Genomic DNA, 16,601 nt, shown 5'->3' with positions numbered 1-16,601 from the left:
TCTCCTTTATACTTTTCCTTTTAATCTAGACATCTTCCCCCACCTGCCTCGATTCAAAAATGATTAGGCGATACTGAACCTGTGACCGAGACTCTGTCTCTTGCCGATTGGCGGGTGAGCGAGCAACTTCTCAAGCTTGCAACTCGAGTTGCTGGAGGTTGCCAGTGTCGGCTGACTGCTAGCAACTTAAAAATTGCTCAAATAGTTGCCCCGTGTGAACGTCTTTTGAGATCTACTTTAACAGAAGCACGTACTACATGTAACTTTATTTCGAGATGATGATACCCCATTTCAGGCTGTGATGTGGGGAATCACAATAAGGAAGTTGTATGGTGTCCAAAAAGGTGAAAAGAGCTTGAGTGTTGGTGGGCTGGATTTTGCCAGAGAGAGTCCAGTCTGTTGTAAAGAGATACAAATATCGCATCTAAAGTTGTTCACGTTCACACTTGAACCGATTCGTATGACGGTAACCAAAATCACATTTTTTGGTCCAGGTTACGGTTTTGCTTAACAGTCGAATTGCGGTTACGTTACAGTTGCGTTTTTTAAAATAAATTTGGGTTCAGAGCGGTTTGGGTTTCAATTCCTGCATCGGAGTTAGTATTTGGCTGTAGGTTCGATATATTTGGTTCATTTTCTGATTCAGTTTGTGTGTAGGCCTTCCTTATTAGTTAAGCCACGAAGCAACTGTACTGTGGCAGGCTATGAGTGTGTAAAACCCAAACTGACCCTACCTTTTGTAAGATGGCAACCTCCGAATCCATCAGGCTTAGCATTGCCATGTTTCTCCTGCGCTAGAAGTGCTTCGGATCAAGTTGCTCAAATGCATATAAAAAAGGTTCTAGACCACACAATTTTATATTATTGTTGTTGTTGAGTTATAAAGAAGAAAAATTTGCTACCTGTACGCCATCATCTGCGCAGTTACCCCAGTGTAGGTTACTCGACGTCGTGCTGACACAATCCCTCGAATAACACAAGTTGAGAACTATGATTATACATGTCCACATGCAGTACGAAATTCAGGAAGAAATGGTGCTCGAGGGAACATTTTGTTGCACTATAATTTATTTCCAATGCAAGAAGCAAAAAGCACAACTTGCAGTCAAGTTGAAAATGATGAGATGCGACATATCAGGTATTACTTCCTCCCTTTGTACAAGTTATACTCGCCTAAGGAGTAGAAACATATTCAATTCCTTTAATATGCACAATCAAAATTACATATCATAAAGCTCCTATTATTGAAAACAATGTCATCGTACAAGTACATAATAAATTCATCGTATCCTAGGGTAGTACAAAATCCTGGATCAATACCTACAATGACAATGTGACAAGAAATAACGCAGAAATGGGTTTATAGGTGAAATTAGGTGGACCGCTAACTTATCACTAACAATCACAATGTTTGTACACTTGTCTTCTACCACATGTGTGTCTCCCGTATCTCACCGATGATCAAGCTTGCCTTCTGGAGGGCCTGAAAATCATTCACGTTTATAACCACGCGATATTTGTGCCACTCAAATCCACCCACCTTAACCATATCTGCTGCTTCCCTTCGACGGATGGCAACATGTTCAGACTCAGCGAGCAGTTCGTCGAAGCAGTTCTGCTTGTAGAGATGAGTGACTAGTTCGCTCTGAAGGTTATCCTTAACAAAATTCACCAAGAAGTGCATAATCGCCTTTGGAACGCTGTCTTGAATGTTCTTGCGCACGATGAGGAAGTAGGAACGGATCAACCGCTCTGAAACAAATAGCACTCAATGCTCCAAAAAAGGCATAGCAACTTACGAGGCATCTTTAACGATAAAATTTCATTTCTGACCAACATACCTATAACTTCGCAATCTCTCTGCTCTCGAGCCGACAACTTCCTAGACGTGTTGGTAGGCTGAAAAAAAAACACGATAAAACATTATTGGAAAGTGAGTATATTGTAAAGGTGCATAAACAGACCACTTCAGGAAGAAGGTTGACGGGCTTGATGGGACTCTGCAATTTGCTATGCATGGGTGTAGACAAGGGTGTGACATCAGCAGGAGTGTTTGAACCACTTCCAGCCCTGCTTGTGCCCATAAAGTTTGCGATCCACCCGCTTGCCGACTCTGAGGCAGCACCACTTCCACGGATGGTAGCGATACTTCTTTGAGAAAGCTCATTTTGCTGAAACATTTTTTGGCTACAATGTCACTGACCAACTTTGCCATTCAAATCATACGTCGGACAAAATGGTCAATGTAGCTTCCAACGTTATTCATATACAAAGTGAGTATTGCAACAAAGGACAGCTGCGATGTCCTTTGTTGTCTGTGTCCTGAGTGTGGATGCACTGTATTCCACATTTGAATGTGCATGCAACCATCAAGAAAGCAACTCACCTTGAGCTTATCATTTGGCTCTGATGTCAAATTCTCTTTGTTGGCTTGATTTTCTTGCTCACTGCAATCCTGAAGTGGCATGTTCTGCAGTTTACGTTTGCCCAGCTCAGAACTCTTGGACAAATTTCCTACTAGGGCTGCATCATGGAAGTCTGGATGCTTTGTGTTGATGTAGGCGAGCTCTATCGATACCATATTCTCCACCTAAAAAGCCAGCCTTTGGTAAACAATGGTAAGCAATGCTGAGTATCACTATTCACCATCTGATTTGTAGCTGGCAGTCTTCTCCGTAGAAGATGAGTGACCACGTCGACAATTCTCTCATGAAGCTTTGGAAAACGCAGCATCTCTTGCTAGGGGTGTTACCAGAGATTAGTTGAACTTTATTCCAATCTCATGCAACCTTTACACGCAGCAGAAGATGAACACACAACATGTAAATGCAGCACAAAGCAATAAAATGCGAGTCAGAAAATACAATTAAATACAAAGTGTCCTCGTTGAATGAGGTGACTCATTTATACTGAGAAAGCAAGGTTTCACGCTCAAATTGCTTAATTTTAGGAGGAGGGTTAAATTTGTGAAAAAGGGATTTCCTAATAAGGTTTCTTTAATCAGCCAAGATCCCAGGAGGACATCCCAGTGCATTACAGTTTAAGTTTTTGAGGCAATCATATCTAATGATAGCAGTTAATAGACAAAATATGCAGAACAGTGGCTCACAGAAACCCTTGTTTCCCTCTCCTGGTTGGTTACTGGAACCCCATAGCGGATAAATCCCAGAATATCCCCAGATTATATGGTGCCTCATTTTCTCATAGGTGAGGGTTGTCACAAAAATAGCTACCATTCTAGTGTCCCAGACGCATGTCACACAACGCAGTCCAGGATGGTTGCAGTCCCAAATTGGATCAATTGAGAAAAAATCTTGGATCAATTACTTTCTCTAGACCTTTAGAAAAAAATTGCAACACAGAAATAGGCTACTGAAAGTGTGTTGATGACCACCGTGGGATACTAAGAATTACGAGTAAAGATTACCTCATTAATATTGATATCATTTTTAACATTTGTAAGAAATGAGGTTCATACATAAGGACATAAACCATCAAAGTTTCCCTTTATGCACTGCATATCTACATCGCGGATGAGGAAGCCAATATTTTACGCGTACTCTTTAAAATGGCGCAAATCGAGCAAATGTGTTTTGGCAACAAAATTAGCGTTTAGTGTACGAGCAAAAGTTGAAAGAACACTACGTTGCAATTGAGAGGCCAATCAGACATCTCTCCATTTCTGAGCGCAGTTCATCTTTGGGAGCTTATTCACAAAGTATGGTCTGTTTCAGCCTTTCTTTGCTTATATCGAAAACCTTCAAAGGATGTAATTCCTGACGCATCTCACCTGCACTTCCGTACCACAGTGCTGAATAATGCGTTGCATCTCCTCGTGGACCAACTCGACGCAACGCAGACTCGGTTCTTCCAGTCGGCGGATCTGCCTCTTGACCAACAATTCGAAGGACACTTCGGGCACAAACAATGCTGGCCGTGTACCCTGAGTATGAGTATGAGTATAACATGTTTCCATTATTTGAGCAAGACTTACAGTTGCATTGCGAATGGCTGTGAGAATGTCCAGAGTGGTGAGTCCACTCAAGGGATGGATAGAATCCAAAGTACGACCAAATGTCTCGTGGAAAATGTAGCAGATACGAGCACCCCCACAGAGCTCTGTCGTTTCGATGTTGCGTGCCGTACCCTCGATAGTCGCGCAGTACGATGACGCAAACTTTGTGATGATCTGCAGCAGTGTTTGTCCCTAGAGCAGCAAAGACCCAAACAACAATGGTATTCCTCATAGTTTGCTTTGGGAGGTACCCTTATGTGTCCAATAAGCAAGATATTCTAACAGAGTCAAACGTGCTTAGAATTGCTTAAAAAACAAAATGAGGAAGGAAAAAGTACTCTTACGTGTGCTCAAAGTAGCTCCATTAAAGGTCAAACAAAAAATGCGGAGCAAAGTATAGTCCAGTTTGCGCACCTGACGTCACAGTCAACAGATTCTCTGCTTGGTGTAGGCAAAACAGCAATCAACTGGACTAATTGAAAAATTTTCCACAAAGCTCCTTCGGGTACGGAATACAGAAATTGTTTATTTGCCGCAGTTAAACGGAAAGATTCCCGCACAATATCTGTGAATCAGCAAATGAGCACTTTTCAGAAATTCCCCTATCAAACAGCTTCCAGTGATGCTTGCACTATATCGGCAGTGAACTGGCTCAGCGAATATATTAGATTGTGATTGGTGGCACATTTTATGGACCAGTTGTCCATGTGCAGAGCAAAGGGATTGTCACGTCCTATACTGTTCATCAACTTGGTCTTGTAGCGAGACTTATCCGACTCCTGAGGAGCCATAAATTATTTCGAGTATTGTCCAAGGAGTCAGTTGCGGGAACCATCCGCATTCAGTGTGTTTTGTCCACAGCAATTCTGAGCATGTCCAGATGGCACCTCTTGTTTGTAAACAGTCAAGTGGTCTATGTACAAACGTTAAGCGTGTCTTGCAAGCGTACATGAAAGAGGTTTTAAAGCCTCACCTCGCGATCCTTTATCACATTAAAAGGCAACATTTCGTGGAATTGTGTTTCACATCTCAGGTCTTTTTGTTTTGCATGGATGAGTGTTGCATAAAAGACCCATTCTATGATAATAGCCATACCTGGTCCTCTACAGCCTCTCCGTAGGAATTGAGCAGGGAATGAAACTGAGAGATCATAACATTCACTCGAGTCTTCAGCTCTGGCAGACAATCCCGAATGTGATGCATGAGCAACTGAAATAGTGAGTCTTTAAGAGTCTTTGTGAAAGCCTTTTGCTTGTTACCCTGTTGAGCGTTTTGGCCAAGTAAGCTGTTCCATTCCTATTGGCCAGCGCAGGATACTTTCGCTGAAGAAACCCAGTCTCGTCCTTAAGGGCATCTTGAATCGACTGCACGAAAGCATTCATGTTCCACCTCTACCGTGGCACAAAATAGCTCACCTTCTTGTCCTTGATGTCCTGTTGGGAACGGTTCACTACTCCAATGATGCCCAACTTGACAGGAATGACTCGTCCGCAAAGGACATCCATGGCGTCCGTCCCAGCATCCATGAGATCAAGTTTTGTGATCACCGCTAGGGTGCGACGACCTGCAAAAAATGGCCATCGCTCGTACAAATTCCTCGTACAAAATCTCCCTCACCGTCTGGGTCAACCTCCCTGGCAAGCTTGAGGGCCTCGGAGGTGGCAAAGTCGGTATTGGCGGCGGTCACCGCCAAAATTATTGAATTGGGATTGCTGATGTAGTTGAGTATGAGTTGACGAATCTGCACCTCAATGTCCTCCGGTTGGTCTCCCACCGGAACCTGAAAATCTCTCAAATGAAGGCTCAAAATTTTCAACACCTTCGTCTACCTTGGTGAGTCCAGGCAAGTCAACGAGACCAAGGTTGACGACTCTGTTGGAATAGATCTTGAGACTGATGGGTTCCGGACAGATGCCCTGCGGAACAGAACAGTGATACCTTTCTGCATTTGATTTCTTCTACATCGTAAATTAAACTAAGGACCGACTTAAATGACGAGATACAAGGAACGCACCTTGTTTGTTCCACCCATTCGTTCTGTCTCGGCTTCGATTTCTTCCCGAACAAGGTCAAAATCGGAATAGATCTTGTTCTTGGTGTGTAGAAACTTTGCCCATTCTTCTAACTTCAATGTGCCTGTGGAATAATACGTCTTAGATATCACCCAGGACGACCGCTGTCTATTACCTTCGTCGGCAGATCGGTGTTGGGAATGATCATGTTGTGAAACGTGCACCAGCTGAAGAATCAACGGCCTTCGTGTGACGATGCCCGAACCTCGCGGAAGAAAGTCTCTTCCCACCAGGCTCTCTAAAACGGAGCTTTTGCCCGAACTCTGAGGCACAAGAGCAACAACCAAATTAATACGTGTTGTCCCATTGTTTTAAAGACCTAGTATTCCTATGATGTAACGGACATTCCAATCAATGGGTACCACAGAATGTGATAAATGAATGGCTCACCTGGGCTCCCACTACCACAATCTGCGGCAGTTGAACAGCGTCAGCACCGATCGTATTGAAAACGTCCTGGAGTTTATTGATGACGGGGATTAAGGCTTCCATGTTCTCTTGATGGACCCGTTGTATATCCGTTAGTTTATAAATACCACCACCACCACCTCTCGCGAAAAATGAAATGAACAGCTACACACCGGAATACAAACTACTCTACTTCCGGTTCCCAATAGAATCCAGTCAAATCCCAAGTTTCGTTTTCGTTTCGCGCCTTTTCTTTCTTTTTATATTAGACTGGTGTTTTATCTGACTGCATTTTAGTCCGTTTACGTTTCTTCAGGTTCAGATTCACTTAATACGCTTTGAAACAAGGCTCCAAAATGAACAAGCGAAAATTTAGAATTAGCAATAATATTAAAATTATAGAAATAATCGGCATCTTCTATGCAGGAGCCCGTCTTTGCTTTTTGGCGGATCCATTGAAAAGTTCTTAGGCTCTCGAGCCTTTATTCCCGGTTTCCTTGGCTAAAACCAGGCATTATCATGAACATCATTTTTATTGATTTTGTTTAAGTTCAATTAAGTCCGGTACTTCACAAAGGACGTAACGTAAACGACCTCTAATGATTATCTGTGTCGTCTGCTCCTCAACTTCCGCCGATCGACCCGCCCTCGGCCCTACTTCCGCTCCACCCCACGTGAAGTGCTTCGCCTGCTGCAGTGTGTATGTCGAACCGAATAAAACGCGAATTGTAAATGGGAGGTAAAAAGAAGCAGAAGACGAAATGGCGCAAATTATCCATAGGTAAGTAGTTTCTGCACTAGTGAAAGCACACTTTTCTTCCGAGGTCATATGAAGGTGATGGAGCGCTGATTCGCGTGTTTTCACACGCGGACTGACCTCCAATATTTACCTGGTCATGCAAAATACCCTGAAAGCACCGGCATTCCGTGTAATTTCGTGTAGAAAGTGTGTTCTTCTTTGCTTCATGGGGAACCATGGGAGTGGACGACGGGTTGTTTTGCCGCCGCCTCATGATATCTTTCCTGCGATTGAATGCCGCCTAGTTTGAACTTCTCAATGTCTTCGTCTCAAGTCCATTCGTTGGTCTCAACGTGTGTCGGCGATAATTCAAGATAGTGGTCAGGTTCAGATGGTTTAGCTTCGCAGAAGCGTGTATGAGATGAAGCAAGCTATTGTTAGGGCCCGGGACAAACACAAAAATCTTACAAAATTGCGGCGAAACGCGACCACTAATATATGCACAGAAATATTGTGATGCCGGGAATGTTGCTCCGAGAGCTTTTGCGTGCCTTGGAAATATAAATTGTCCAAAAAACGTTCTCCAAATGAAAACGCACATTCCGGTTGAAGCTCATTGCAGTATAACGGCATAGCCATATACTCAGGTTTTAAAAACTGCGCACACATGAAAAACCTCATGTTTTGCCAGTTACGAGGAGTTAGAAGTTGCCTCTTCGTTTTGCTGTTCATTTACTTTGAGAATGGCACTCGCAATGCATTGTTTTGATGAAGCGCAAGTCGTTGACTTTCTGTTTTGTGTGTCAGTGGATCCGGCTGCACAAAGCAGAGTAGTAGCTTAGTTGTGTATAGCTGGGGCCAATGACCTCCATTTGCAGTGCCAGGAAACGGTGGTTCAAATGGTGCCGAAATACGACATAATCTGCAACCGTCATATATTATATGTGACGATCAGGAAGAAATATACAGTGATTGGTGAAGAAATGTCCTTTAGAACACATTTAAAAATACTTTGGCATTTTGCATCAACTCCCGTGCAGTGGTTTATCCAGAATCCCAAGCACATGTGCCTAAAGCTGAAATAGTGAGGGCACCCTCTGTAGGGGGATAAAGCACAAAAAGTTACGGAAGGTGCCGTTTTTGCAGGTCGGTTCTACGCGGAAAGCACTAATTACCTAAATTTCGTTCATTTGACTTATTAATTAGATGCTTTCCGGGAAATGTGAGATAGCAGAATTGGAACCAGTCGTTACTTAAATTCATCATCCTCGTTAAATATCATCATTCCAAAGTACGTGCTCATCTCAGGATTTCTGAATGGCTTCCAACGATGATTGCCGCATTTTTGCCCGAAAGTACCTAATTAAGTAGTTAATCGACGAATTCTAGGTGATTAGTGCGCCTGTTCTGCTCAAACAGGAAAAGCTACAGCGGAAATAGTTTGAGCAATAAGCTAGATAATTTTATGTCGGAAAATATGTTATCCGTTGCGGAGCTTGTTTTTTGTCCCCTTGCTTGAGAAGCGTGAATGAAGGTCCTTTGGGTGACAGTCGACATCTTCGAGGACCTTTCGAGGGGGATGCCTAGGGAAGAGAAACCAAATATTTTTTTATTCCTTACGCGTAGGGCCCGAAGAACATCCGGGATGCGCCTCCGCGAATCAAAGGGAGAACGACCAAAGTAAGTTCATCTCTCTCTCTTGACAAATTCCACGATGAGTGTAATTTCTCGCTGTCGTGGAAGATGATACAGGAGGGGCGAAGAGTCCACGCATCACAAGCTGGGTTGCCGTACCCCTGGTGCCCCTGATTCCTCCTCCTCCTCCTCAGTGCTACACGGAGAACGGTCCTGATAACCACAACGGGGAAACGAAGGGATGCTACGTCAATGGTGGGACATATTCCGTTATTATTATTCCCCACGCGATATAATCAAAACTCTCTTCCAGGGCTGTGGATTCCGAATTCGGAACTTGGCCGCTATCGCAGTAGCGCTCCTCCTCCACCACCCGTGGGCCCTTCTCTCCCACCGCCGCCGTCCTCCTCCTCCTCGTATTACCTCTACTTTATTTTCCCCAACAGCGATTGGCCGCAGCCGGAAGTGACGCAAGCCGAGGGTGAGACTCCTTCGCTCTGTCGAGGTGGGTGAGCCCAGATTTTTTCTTCCGTCAATTTAATGTGCAGTTTGTGCGGGTTTGTCGCCTTATGGAAAGGCACGGTGTTTTCCCAGTACCAAAGAGTGTTTGCCCTACGAAAAGCATTCTGCGCAAAAAAGGAGTAGCGACTGTTTTTATCGTAGTGCGCAGTGTCTCTCTCGCTTCATTTGTGCGTCTATTATATTTTGTTTTAAATACGATCCAGTCGGTAATTCGAGTGAGTGTTGGAGAGATGTGTCGCTAAAACGCGTTGGTAAATCATTCCATTTCTTTTCTCTCCATGCCGTTTGAAACGGGTGCCGCAGGAACGCAGCTTCTTCTTCTGACCATGACGAAATTTTGAAATCACCATATCACACCGTGAAAGAAATGAGGATGAAAACTTTCTTTTTCAGCTGTGACATATCCACTGGTTCTGGCTCCTCATCCTCAGTTGATATCCAGATCTCGCTACTACCGTGGACGGAGGAAACCAAAATCATTCGCCGATTTCGGAACGGTACAGTGGTTAGCATTCTCGTGTGAGGTGGGGTGCATTTGTGTTCACCAGAAAGAGTGAAAAGAAGCACGCCACCTATAAAGGAACTGTAAAGTGTGACACTATAACAACAATGTTTCAAGATACTATCGTGCGTAATACCCAGTGATGGCCAGTAGTTAACTACATGTAGTTAAACTATTACTTAAACTACCTGATTGTGCCTAAAAAGTAGTTATCAACTACTTGCAGAAATGTAGTGGCAACTACTAGTTAAACTTCTATTCTAAGTAGTTACCTACAGTAGTTAGGTTACTGAAGGCGCCAACTACTTCCGATTGTGCCGCAAGCTTTGCGGCACGATTGTGCTTCAGACTTTTACCTTGAGCTACTTGTTTGATGAGAACGGAGGTGCAGAGCAATTGTGTCGTGCATGTGTACTAAATCTTCACTTTTAGTGCTTGTCTAGTGAAGCCTCATTTGCTGTGAAATAATTCTGCAACTTAGTTTATCGCGTAGGCACAGAAAGAATCCAGCCGGAAGCTTTGTATTTGACGATCGTAGCAATGGCTTGAGCCAAAGTTTATTATTGCTTGTGATTCATATTTAGGTGGCCAAGAACACTACAAGAGATTGGTGTTGGTGGACAACATTAAGTGAACGTGAAAGAACTGATGTTCTGAGGCTGGAACAACATAGAAGGGACAAATACATACAAAGCCTCAATTTGCCTAAGAAATTAACGATGAAAGATGAAAGTCACTGAAAAGGTTATCCAGCTGTAGGACTCGAACCCACATCTTCTGATTGCCGGTCCAGGGCTCTACCAATTGAGCTGAGCTAACATGCCTTCTCAGTGACTTCCAGGGTGCGTCATCTGAAGGGACACTCTCTCTCACTCATCCTCCTTTCACTCTTACATTTTTGCTCACTCATACACACATTCATACGACGGGATCGACGTATGAATTGGTATCAATCGAATAACGCTCAATTGGTAGAGCCCTGGACCGGCAATCTAGAAGATGTGGGTTCGAGTCCTACAGCTGGATAACCTTTTCAGTGACTTTCACCTTTCATCGCTAATTTCTTAGGCAAATTGAGGCTTTGTATGTATTTGTCCCTTCTATGTTGTTCCAGCCTCAGAACATCAGTTCTTTCATGTTCAACAGTTGCCGCCTGCGTCGATCCCGTCGTATGAATGTGTGTGTGAGTGAGCAAAAATGTAAGAGTGAAAGGAGGATGAGTGAGAGAGAGTGTCCCTTCAGTCAGTGAGAAGGCATGTTAGCTTAGCTCAATTGGTAGAGCCCTGGACCGGCAATCCAGAAGATGTGGGTTCGCGTCCTACAGCTGGATAACCTTTTCAGTGATCTTTCATCTTTCAATGTGAAGTGGTTATAGATGTAGTTAAACTACATTGCAGTAATTAAAAAAGTAGTTTTAACTACTCCCCTGAAAAGTAGTTGAACTACTAGTTAAACTACTCAATCACAAAGTAGTTATAGTTAAACTACTGTAGAAGTAGTTAGTGGCCATCACTGGTAATACCTTTCAGTTCTAATTAATTTTTGAACACTTTTAGAATCTGAAACGTGTTCACAACTGCCCCGGTGGATAGAAATCACGTGATACACATTTGACACAGGTTGGACAAGAACAACAACAACTCTTGACAAGTTTGTTTTAAATTTTAAACGGTTGCTTGTTGTTGGCCTTTCTCTCTCGCTGCTGTTGGCGAAACCTCGCATCCGAGTGATTTAGACGAATGTGCGTCCATGTGTTCCGGAATATGTTTGCCTTGGACAATGAAATGTGTACTGTTCACAATAGATGGTGCAAGCTTTGAAATTGGATTCCTGAAAGCTGCTCAATATACAGCAGAACGTATCTGAAGCGTCCACGCTTAGAGAAAAATGTCTACCTTACAGTTCCTTTAAAAGAGCTACGAGGTGACATTTAACGTTGCTCAAAATCCCGCATAATCTGTCACACAGTCCACCAGGGGTGACCATGCAAAATTATTGCATTGTCTCGAACAATTGTGACGTCACGGAGAAACCGGATATCAATTAATCGTAGGATTTAATTGATTTTCTCTAAAACAGGAAAGCATTCACCCTTTCTATTTTATGTGGATGATATATGTACGGAGCACAATCGAATGCAATCCGAATACCCTTCTGCATGCACACTTTGGAAAGGCAATCACTGGTACTTGGTTTATGACCTGTCTGTCTAAAGCGGAATATTCCATGTGCAGAAACAATTACTCGGGCAATATTGCGATTATTTGGGCCGTTAAAAGCGGACGCTATAAGGAAAGAGAATTTCCTGCTTATGAATTGTTGATACAAACAAAGCTGAAGAAAACAGGCTACAGCACACTAGAAAATGTCTGCACTTGCTCATCCTGCTTAAGAACTAGTGGGGCACTTTTCTTTAAAAAAGAACGCACCTAGCAACACACTTATCATATGAGACTGCAGTGCAAAACACTGCAAAAATTGATTTCCTTCCCAGCCTGTCAAAACATCAGGTTCCCTATTCTTTGATAAGATAGCTCACTGAGTGTGTTTGGATTCTAACCCTCGTGTGTATGTAACCTCCTTTCGTCACGCTCTAACTAGAGCGGGCAAAAAAGAGCCAAGGACACATTTTCGGCCAATTTATTCCAGCAATTGTCGTGTTCTTACGTGTCTTATCAGGTGCTATAGGCACTAGACTCCAGTGAGCGGAGGAAACAACCAAGTAGTACCTCAGCAAAGATAGATTTTTGAGTCAAGGAACATGGGCATTCCCAGGATTTTTTCCTTCGGGGGCAAAGTGCTCCCAGGGAGGGGGGTCGCAAAGCATCAATTCTTTGCCTGGAGACAGACTGTGCTGGTGTTCATATTATTATGACGTGAGAAAAACCATGACGACCTATGACTAAAGAGTGCACAATTTGTGTGAGTGATCTTGAAGCTCTGGGGGGGCATGCCCCCTCTTGGTACGCCCATGCTATTAAAGAACACTGTCTTTTGTGTATTTGCTAGAGATAAAGAAGTTACCTTACTGTGTAAAAAATTGGGCTGGAACTGAGTTATGAACTATGAGCTGCTCTTTTAGTTTTCTTTCTTCTTTTACTTCTGGTTCGACACTTCTGATTACTGTATCTAAGTTCATTAAGGTTTAATTAACCTTTAATTGGCCTCAATTACTTTCAGTTACCCTTTAATTACTGACAGTAACTGCAGGATACCTGAGGTAACCTTGAATTTCATTTCATTCCCTGTAATTACATTTACTCGCTTTAATTACCCTCAATTCCTCTTCAGTTGATGTTAATTATCTTCGGTAATCTTTAATTTGATTTCATCCTTTTCTTAATTACGTATATCCTACATTCATTACCTTTAAACCCAACTTTCTCGCTTGAATTGCCTTTAATTACCTCTAATTACTTTCAATTACTCTTAGCTTTTACTGTTAATTACCTTCAATTTGAAATCATTTACCTCCATTTCCATTTACCCCCTTTAAATGTCCACTTCATCTCACACACAGACACATGCATACAGCTTTTTCCATTTTGGCACTCCTAATGCATTAAAAATAACTACTCGGTATAATTATCGTGTTAATGGTTGAGTGATCATTTTTCTGGCAGGAAACAATTTGTCCAGATCAGCTTTCATTAATGACATTATAAGAGACGTTCAATGTCATATTTTCTCCGATGACTGTATTCATCAGATATACTCAGGTTCGTTCTGTTAACAACTGCCTGCAGAAAATTGTTTCCTGGTGTGATTCCTGGCAGATGATGAAAAGTGTGCGTAACTAGGAATATTTGTTACGATTATAAGATAAGTCCACATCTTGTCAACCGTGAATAGGGTGTCAATGCTGCGCTCGTAGCTTTTTTATAAAAAACACCCTGCGTAACAAAATGGTGCGTATTTCCTTAGATAAAGGCGAGATAAAAAGCATTTCTTGTATGGGAAAGCAATAGGATATTGCAACATAGATGATGTTGAATGGGGTTTCCCCAGCAATTTTGTATCTCGTTGCATTATAACAAGTTTGCTCGTATCGTATGGATCTCGTTGAAAGGGGTCCTGGAGGCAAAAAGTTGTTCGCTTCCATGTACCTCAAAGCCATTTTTATGAATTTCCATTTTACTCATATCATATCATAAACAGAACGTGCTCTGATTACAAAAAGGGGTTCCATTTCAGAGTGCATGTCCAACAGAAGCAAATGCAAATTCTAGCCGCGCATGTGACAATGAGTTATTCTCCGATGCAGGCTAATGGGGAAGAATGTGAGCCAAGCAACATAAGCTCCACAGTATGCACAATGGATGACTTTGCCAGCAAGACATTCGCTTCATCCATGGAGGAAGCCAAACCAGAAATCGTGAGCACGCTTCACCAGTTGTCATGTTTGGCTGCTCGTCTACTCGACTCCATTCTGAAGGACGTTGAAACGGAGCTACGGAAAGTCTTGAGGCTGGAGGATGCTGTCGATGGACGAGCCAACAAACTAGCCAGTCAAATTGTTTCAGACGCTGTGTCGGCCAGTGCAAAGTCCTTACTGGAAATAACGCGTAGGGAGGAACGGGCCGGCAAGAAGAACCTCATGACAACCATTCGAGACAAGGCCCATTTTTTAGGGGTTACTGCAACATTTCCTGAGCCGGTTCTGCGGGGGATGTTGGGAACAGGTGATGACCAGAGTGAACCGTCGTTGATCCATCCACACTCAAAGAGACTGTCTTCTGAGGACATTCAAGTATTGGGTCACATCTATGTAAAGGAGCTTCTGCACAGCAAAGGCAACCAGGGGGAGTGGCATGTCGCTCCAGCTTGCTTACAGAAAGTTGCGTGACAGGTAAGGCCCATCTCTGGTTAGTTTCTGAAACTAGGTTAGTCTAGAGAGAAGGGCCCTCTTTTATGGACATTCCGAGCCCTTTGCCTGTGGCCGAAATGTGGCTATGGCTATAAATGCAGCGCCACTTAATGGCCATTTAATCCGCTTACTGCGCAAGCACTCCAAAGAAACGTTGCATCTCAATCTTAGTAAACGAGTTGTACCAAGTGCTACTTATATTCCACACTTGGTGCTGCTCCAAATATTTTTACTCGTGCACAGGAAAACAAGTTTCCGATCACTCAGTAGGATGGTGCTGACAACCCTCTTCCTACTTGTGTAGCCTCCTATATAAGTGCTCGTCTAACGCATGGGTCTTTCCTTCTCACACTGGGACGTTGAAATGTTAGATGTGGAATCGTATATCACGAATGAGTTACCTGCGAAAATGGCATCCTCAACTAATGGCAACCGAAGGCTTTATTTAAAAAGTTTTTCTATCAGTGGCGAAGACAGCAACTCTGTTATATGCTCTGAAAGGAAACATCGTCTAATGGACTGTAGATAGACTACATTCTGTGTCTTCTTGTAAAAACAAATCTTTATTTTCAATGATGGTGTTCATAGTTAGCATCTGCGTAGCACTGTAGATATTAGAGATCCTAATGTGGATCTTTCCTTTTCTTTTTTTGCCCTCAATATTTTGGGCTTAGTTTTGCGGCAGATTATATGTGTGGAATTGTTGGAATTGTTGTAGTCGAGTGTGTACAAAAAGAATAAAGATTGTCCATGGAAGTGTCAACTTTTTAGCATGTGGCACTTGTTTAGAAACACCTAACTTGTCCGATGATGGTAAATATTAATAAATGAAATATTTATTAAATAAACCTCTACCCGACAAACGTCATCATGACGTTTGTGGACACACCGAAACCAAAACAGATCGGAAGGGGCAATTGTTCGCTGCCTCCTATTGAAAGAAAAGTAGGATCGAAGGTCACGTCCTTTTCAGAGACCATCATAATCCATTTAAGACTGTGGCTCTTGGGCGCGACCTTGTTCACCACTAGCACTGAACGTAGTTCAACTCTACCAAACTCATGGCGCTGTCGAACATTATAACGTCATTTGTTTACAAACAGGTAGAGGTCTATTCCGTGCGGCAACTTGACATCATTGTCTTTGGTGTTTCGAATACAGAGGCGGCATTTCCGAAAAATAATGTAGTGCTGTGATGTGATGTGATCTGATTGACGAATAATGTAGATTTTGATTGAACTGGATGATTTTTGCTGTGTAACGTAACTAACCTTGAACACGATGGAAATTGATTCTTCATTCATAACTAACCTTGTAGATCGGCAACCTTTAATGTCGAAATGAGCAGTTCGTACACTGGGGTAGATGTAAGGGTCATTAAATGGATCTCAAGTCATTGAAAAGTGATGTTATTTATCAAAATGACGGACAGATTCGTTTACCTTCCAAAATGGTACTACTCGCACCCTAATGGTATAGGGTGACTTCATGCTGAATCAGGTAGTGTGGTCCGGTCAGCGCTGAAAGTAGTTGAAAATAATTAGTGGTTATTTTTTTAATTATCATTAAAATGTGGGCTTTTCAACCACTGCGCTTCCGATGAAGTTTGACGCCACGTATCTTCATAACTATTCAACATATTCAGCTGATTTTTTGTCATGATGAAGATTATAAGGTTTGCCTTTAAGGAGATACAAAATCGCAAAGTTGCCTCATTTGTAAAATATGGTACATTTTGGGAACCTGACTAGTCGTCTCCCAATTGTGATACCCGAAAGTAATCTACATCATTGTGCATAATGTAAAAACCGCGAGACTAGGGAACACGAAGGGACAGACAC

At 42.7% G+C, this 16,601-nt stretch overlaps 2 protein-coding genes across 3 annotated transcripts; one reads left to right on the top strand and one right to left on the bottom strand.

The window, feature by feature from the left end:
- Window positions 1-1,181: 1,181 nt before the first annotated feature.
- On the bottom strand, window positions 1,182-6,679 carry LOC135397404 (dynamin-1-like protein). 2 transcript variants are annotated; one of them, XM_064628992.1, is made up of 16 exons: window positions 6,478-6,679; window positions 6,203-6,350; window positions 6,030-6,151; window positions 5,845-5,931; window positions 5,633-5,795; window positions 5,431-5,579; window positions 5,275-5,379; window positions 5,111-5,224; window positions 3,995-4,207; window positions 3,791-3,943; window positions 2,647-2,739; window positions 2,387-2,590; window positions 1,965-2,171; window positions 1,842-1,899; window positions 1,541-1,752; window positions 1,182-1,483 (listed from the first exon to the last, which is right to left on the bottom strand). In XM_064628992.1, exons 1-16 carry the CDS (start codon window positions 6,577-6,579, stop codon window positions 1,427-1,429), a joined length of 2,187 nt encoding a protein of 728 aa, XP_064485062.1. In that variant the 5' UTR covers window positions 6,580-6,679; the 3' UTR covers window positions 1,182-1,426. The 2 variants fall into 2 exon arrangements, with proteins under 2 accessions (XP_064485062.1, XP_064485061.1); XM_064628991.1 differs by having other exon boundaries at window positions 6,030-6,350.
- Window positions 6,680-7,131: 452 nt separating this feature from the next.
- Window positions 7,132-15,523, top strand: LOC135397403 (uncharacterized). Its single transcript, XM_064628990.1, has 6 exons — window positions 7,132-7,276; window positions 8,861-8,914; window positions 8,978-9,124; window positions 9,183-9,374; window positions 9,785-9,888; window positions 14,158-15,523. The coding sequence occupies exons 1-6, from the start codon at window positions 7,228-7,230 to the stop codon at window positions 14,737-14,739; spliced, it is 1,128 nt and encodes a 375-aa protein (XP_064485060.1). The 5' UTR covers window positions 7,132-7,227; the 3' UTR covers window positions 14,740-15,523.
- The last annotated feature ends 1,078 nt before the right edge of the window (window positions 15,524-16,601 follow it).

Source organism: Ornithodoros turicata, chromosome 6 (assembly GCF_037126465.1).
Source record: "Ornithodoros turicata isolate Travis chromosome 6, ASM3712646v1, whole genome shotgun sequence".
NCBI classification, from domain to species: domain Eukaryota; kingdom Metazoa; phylum Arthropoda; class Arachnida; order Ixodida; family Argasidae; genus Ornithodoros; species Ornithodoros turicata.
Note: the sequence above shows the minus strand (reverse complement) of the source record. Positions and strands in the feature narration are given on the sequence as shown.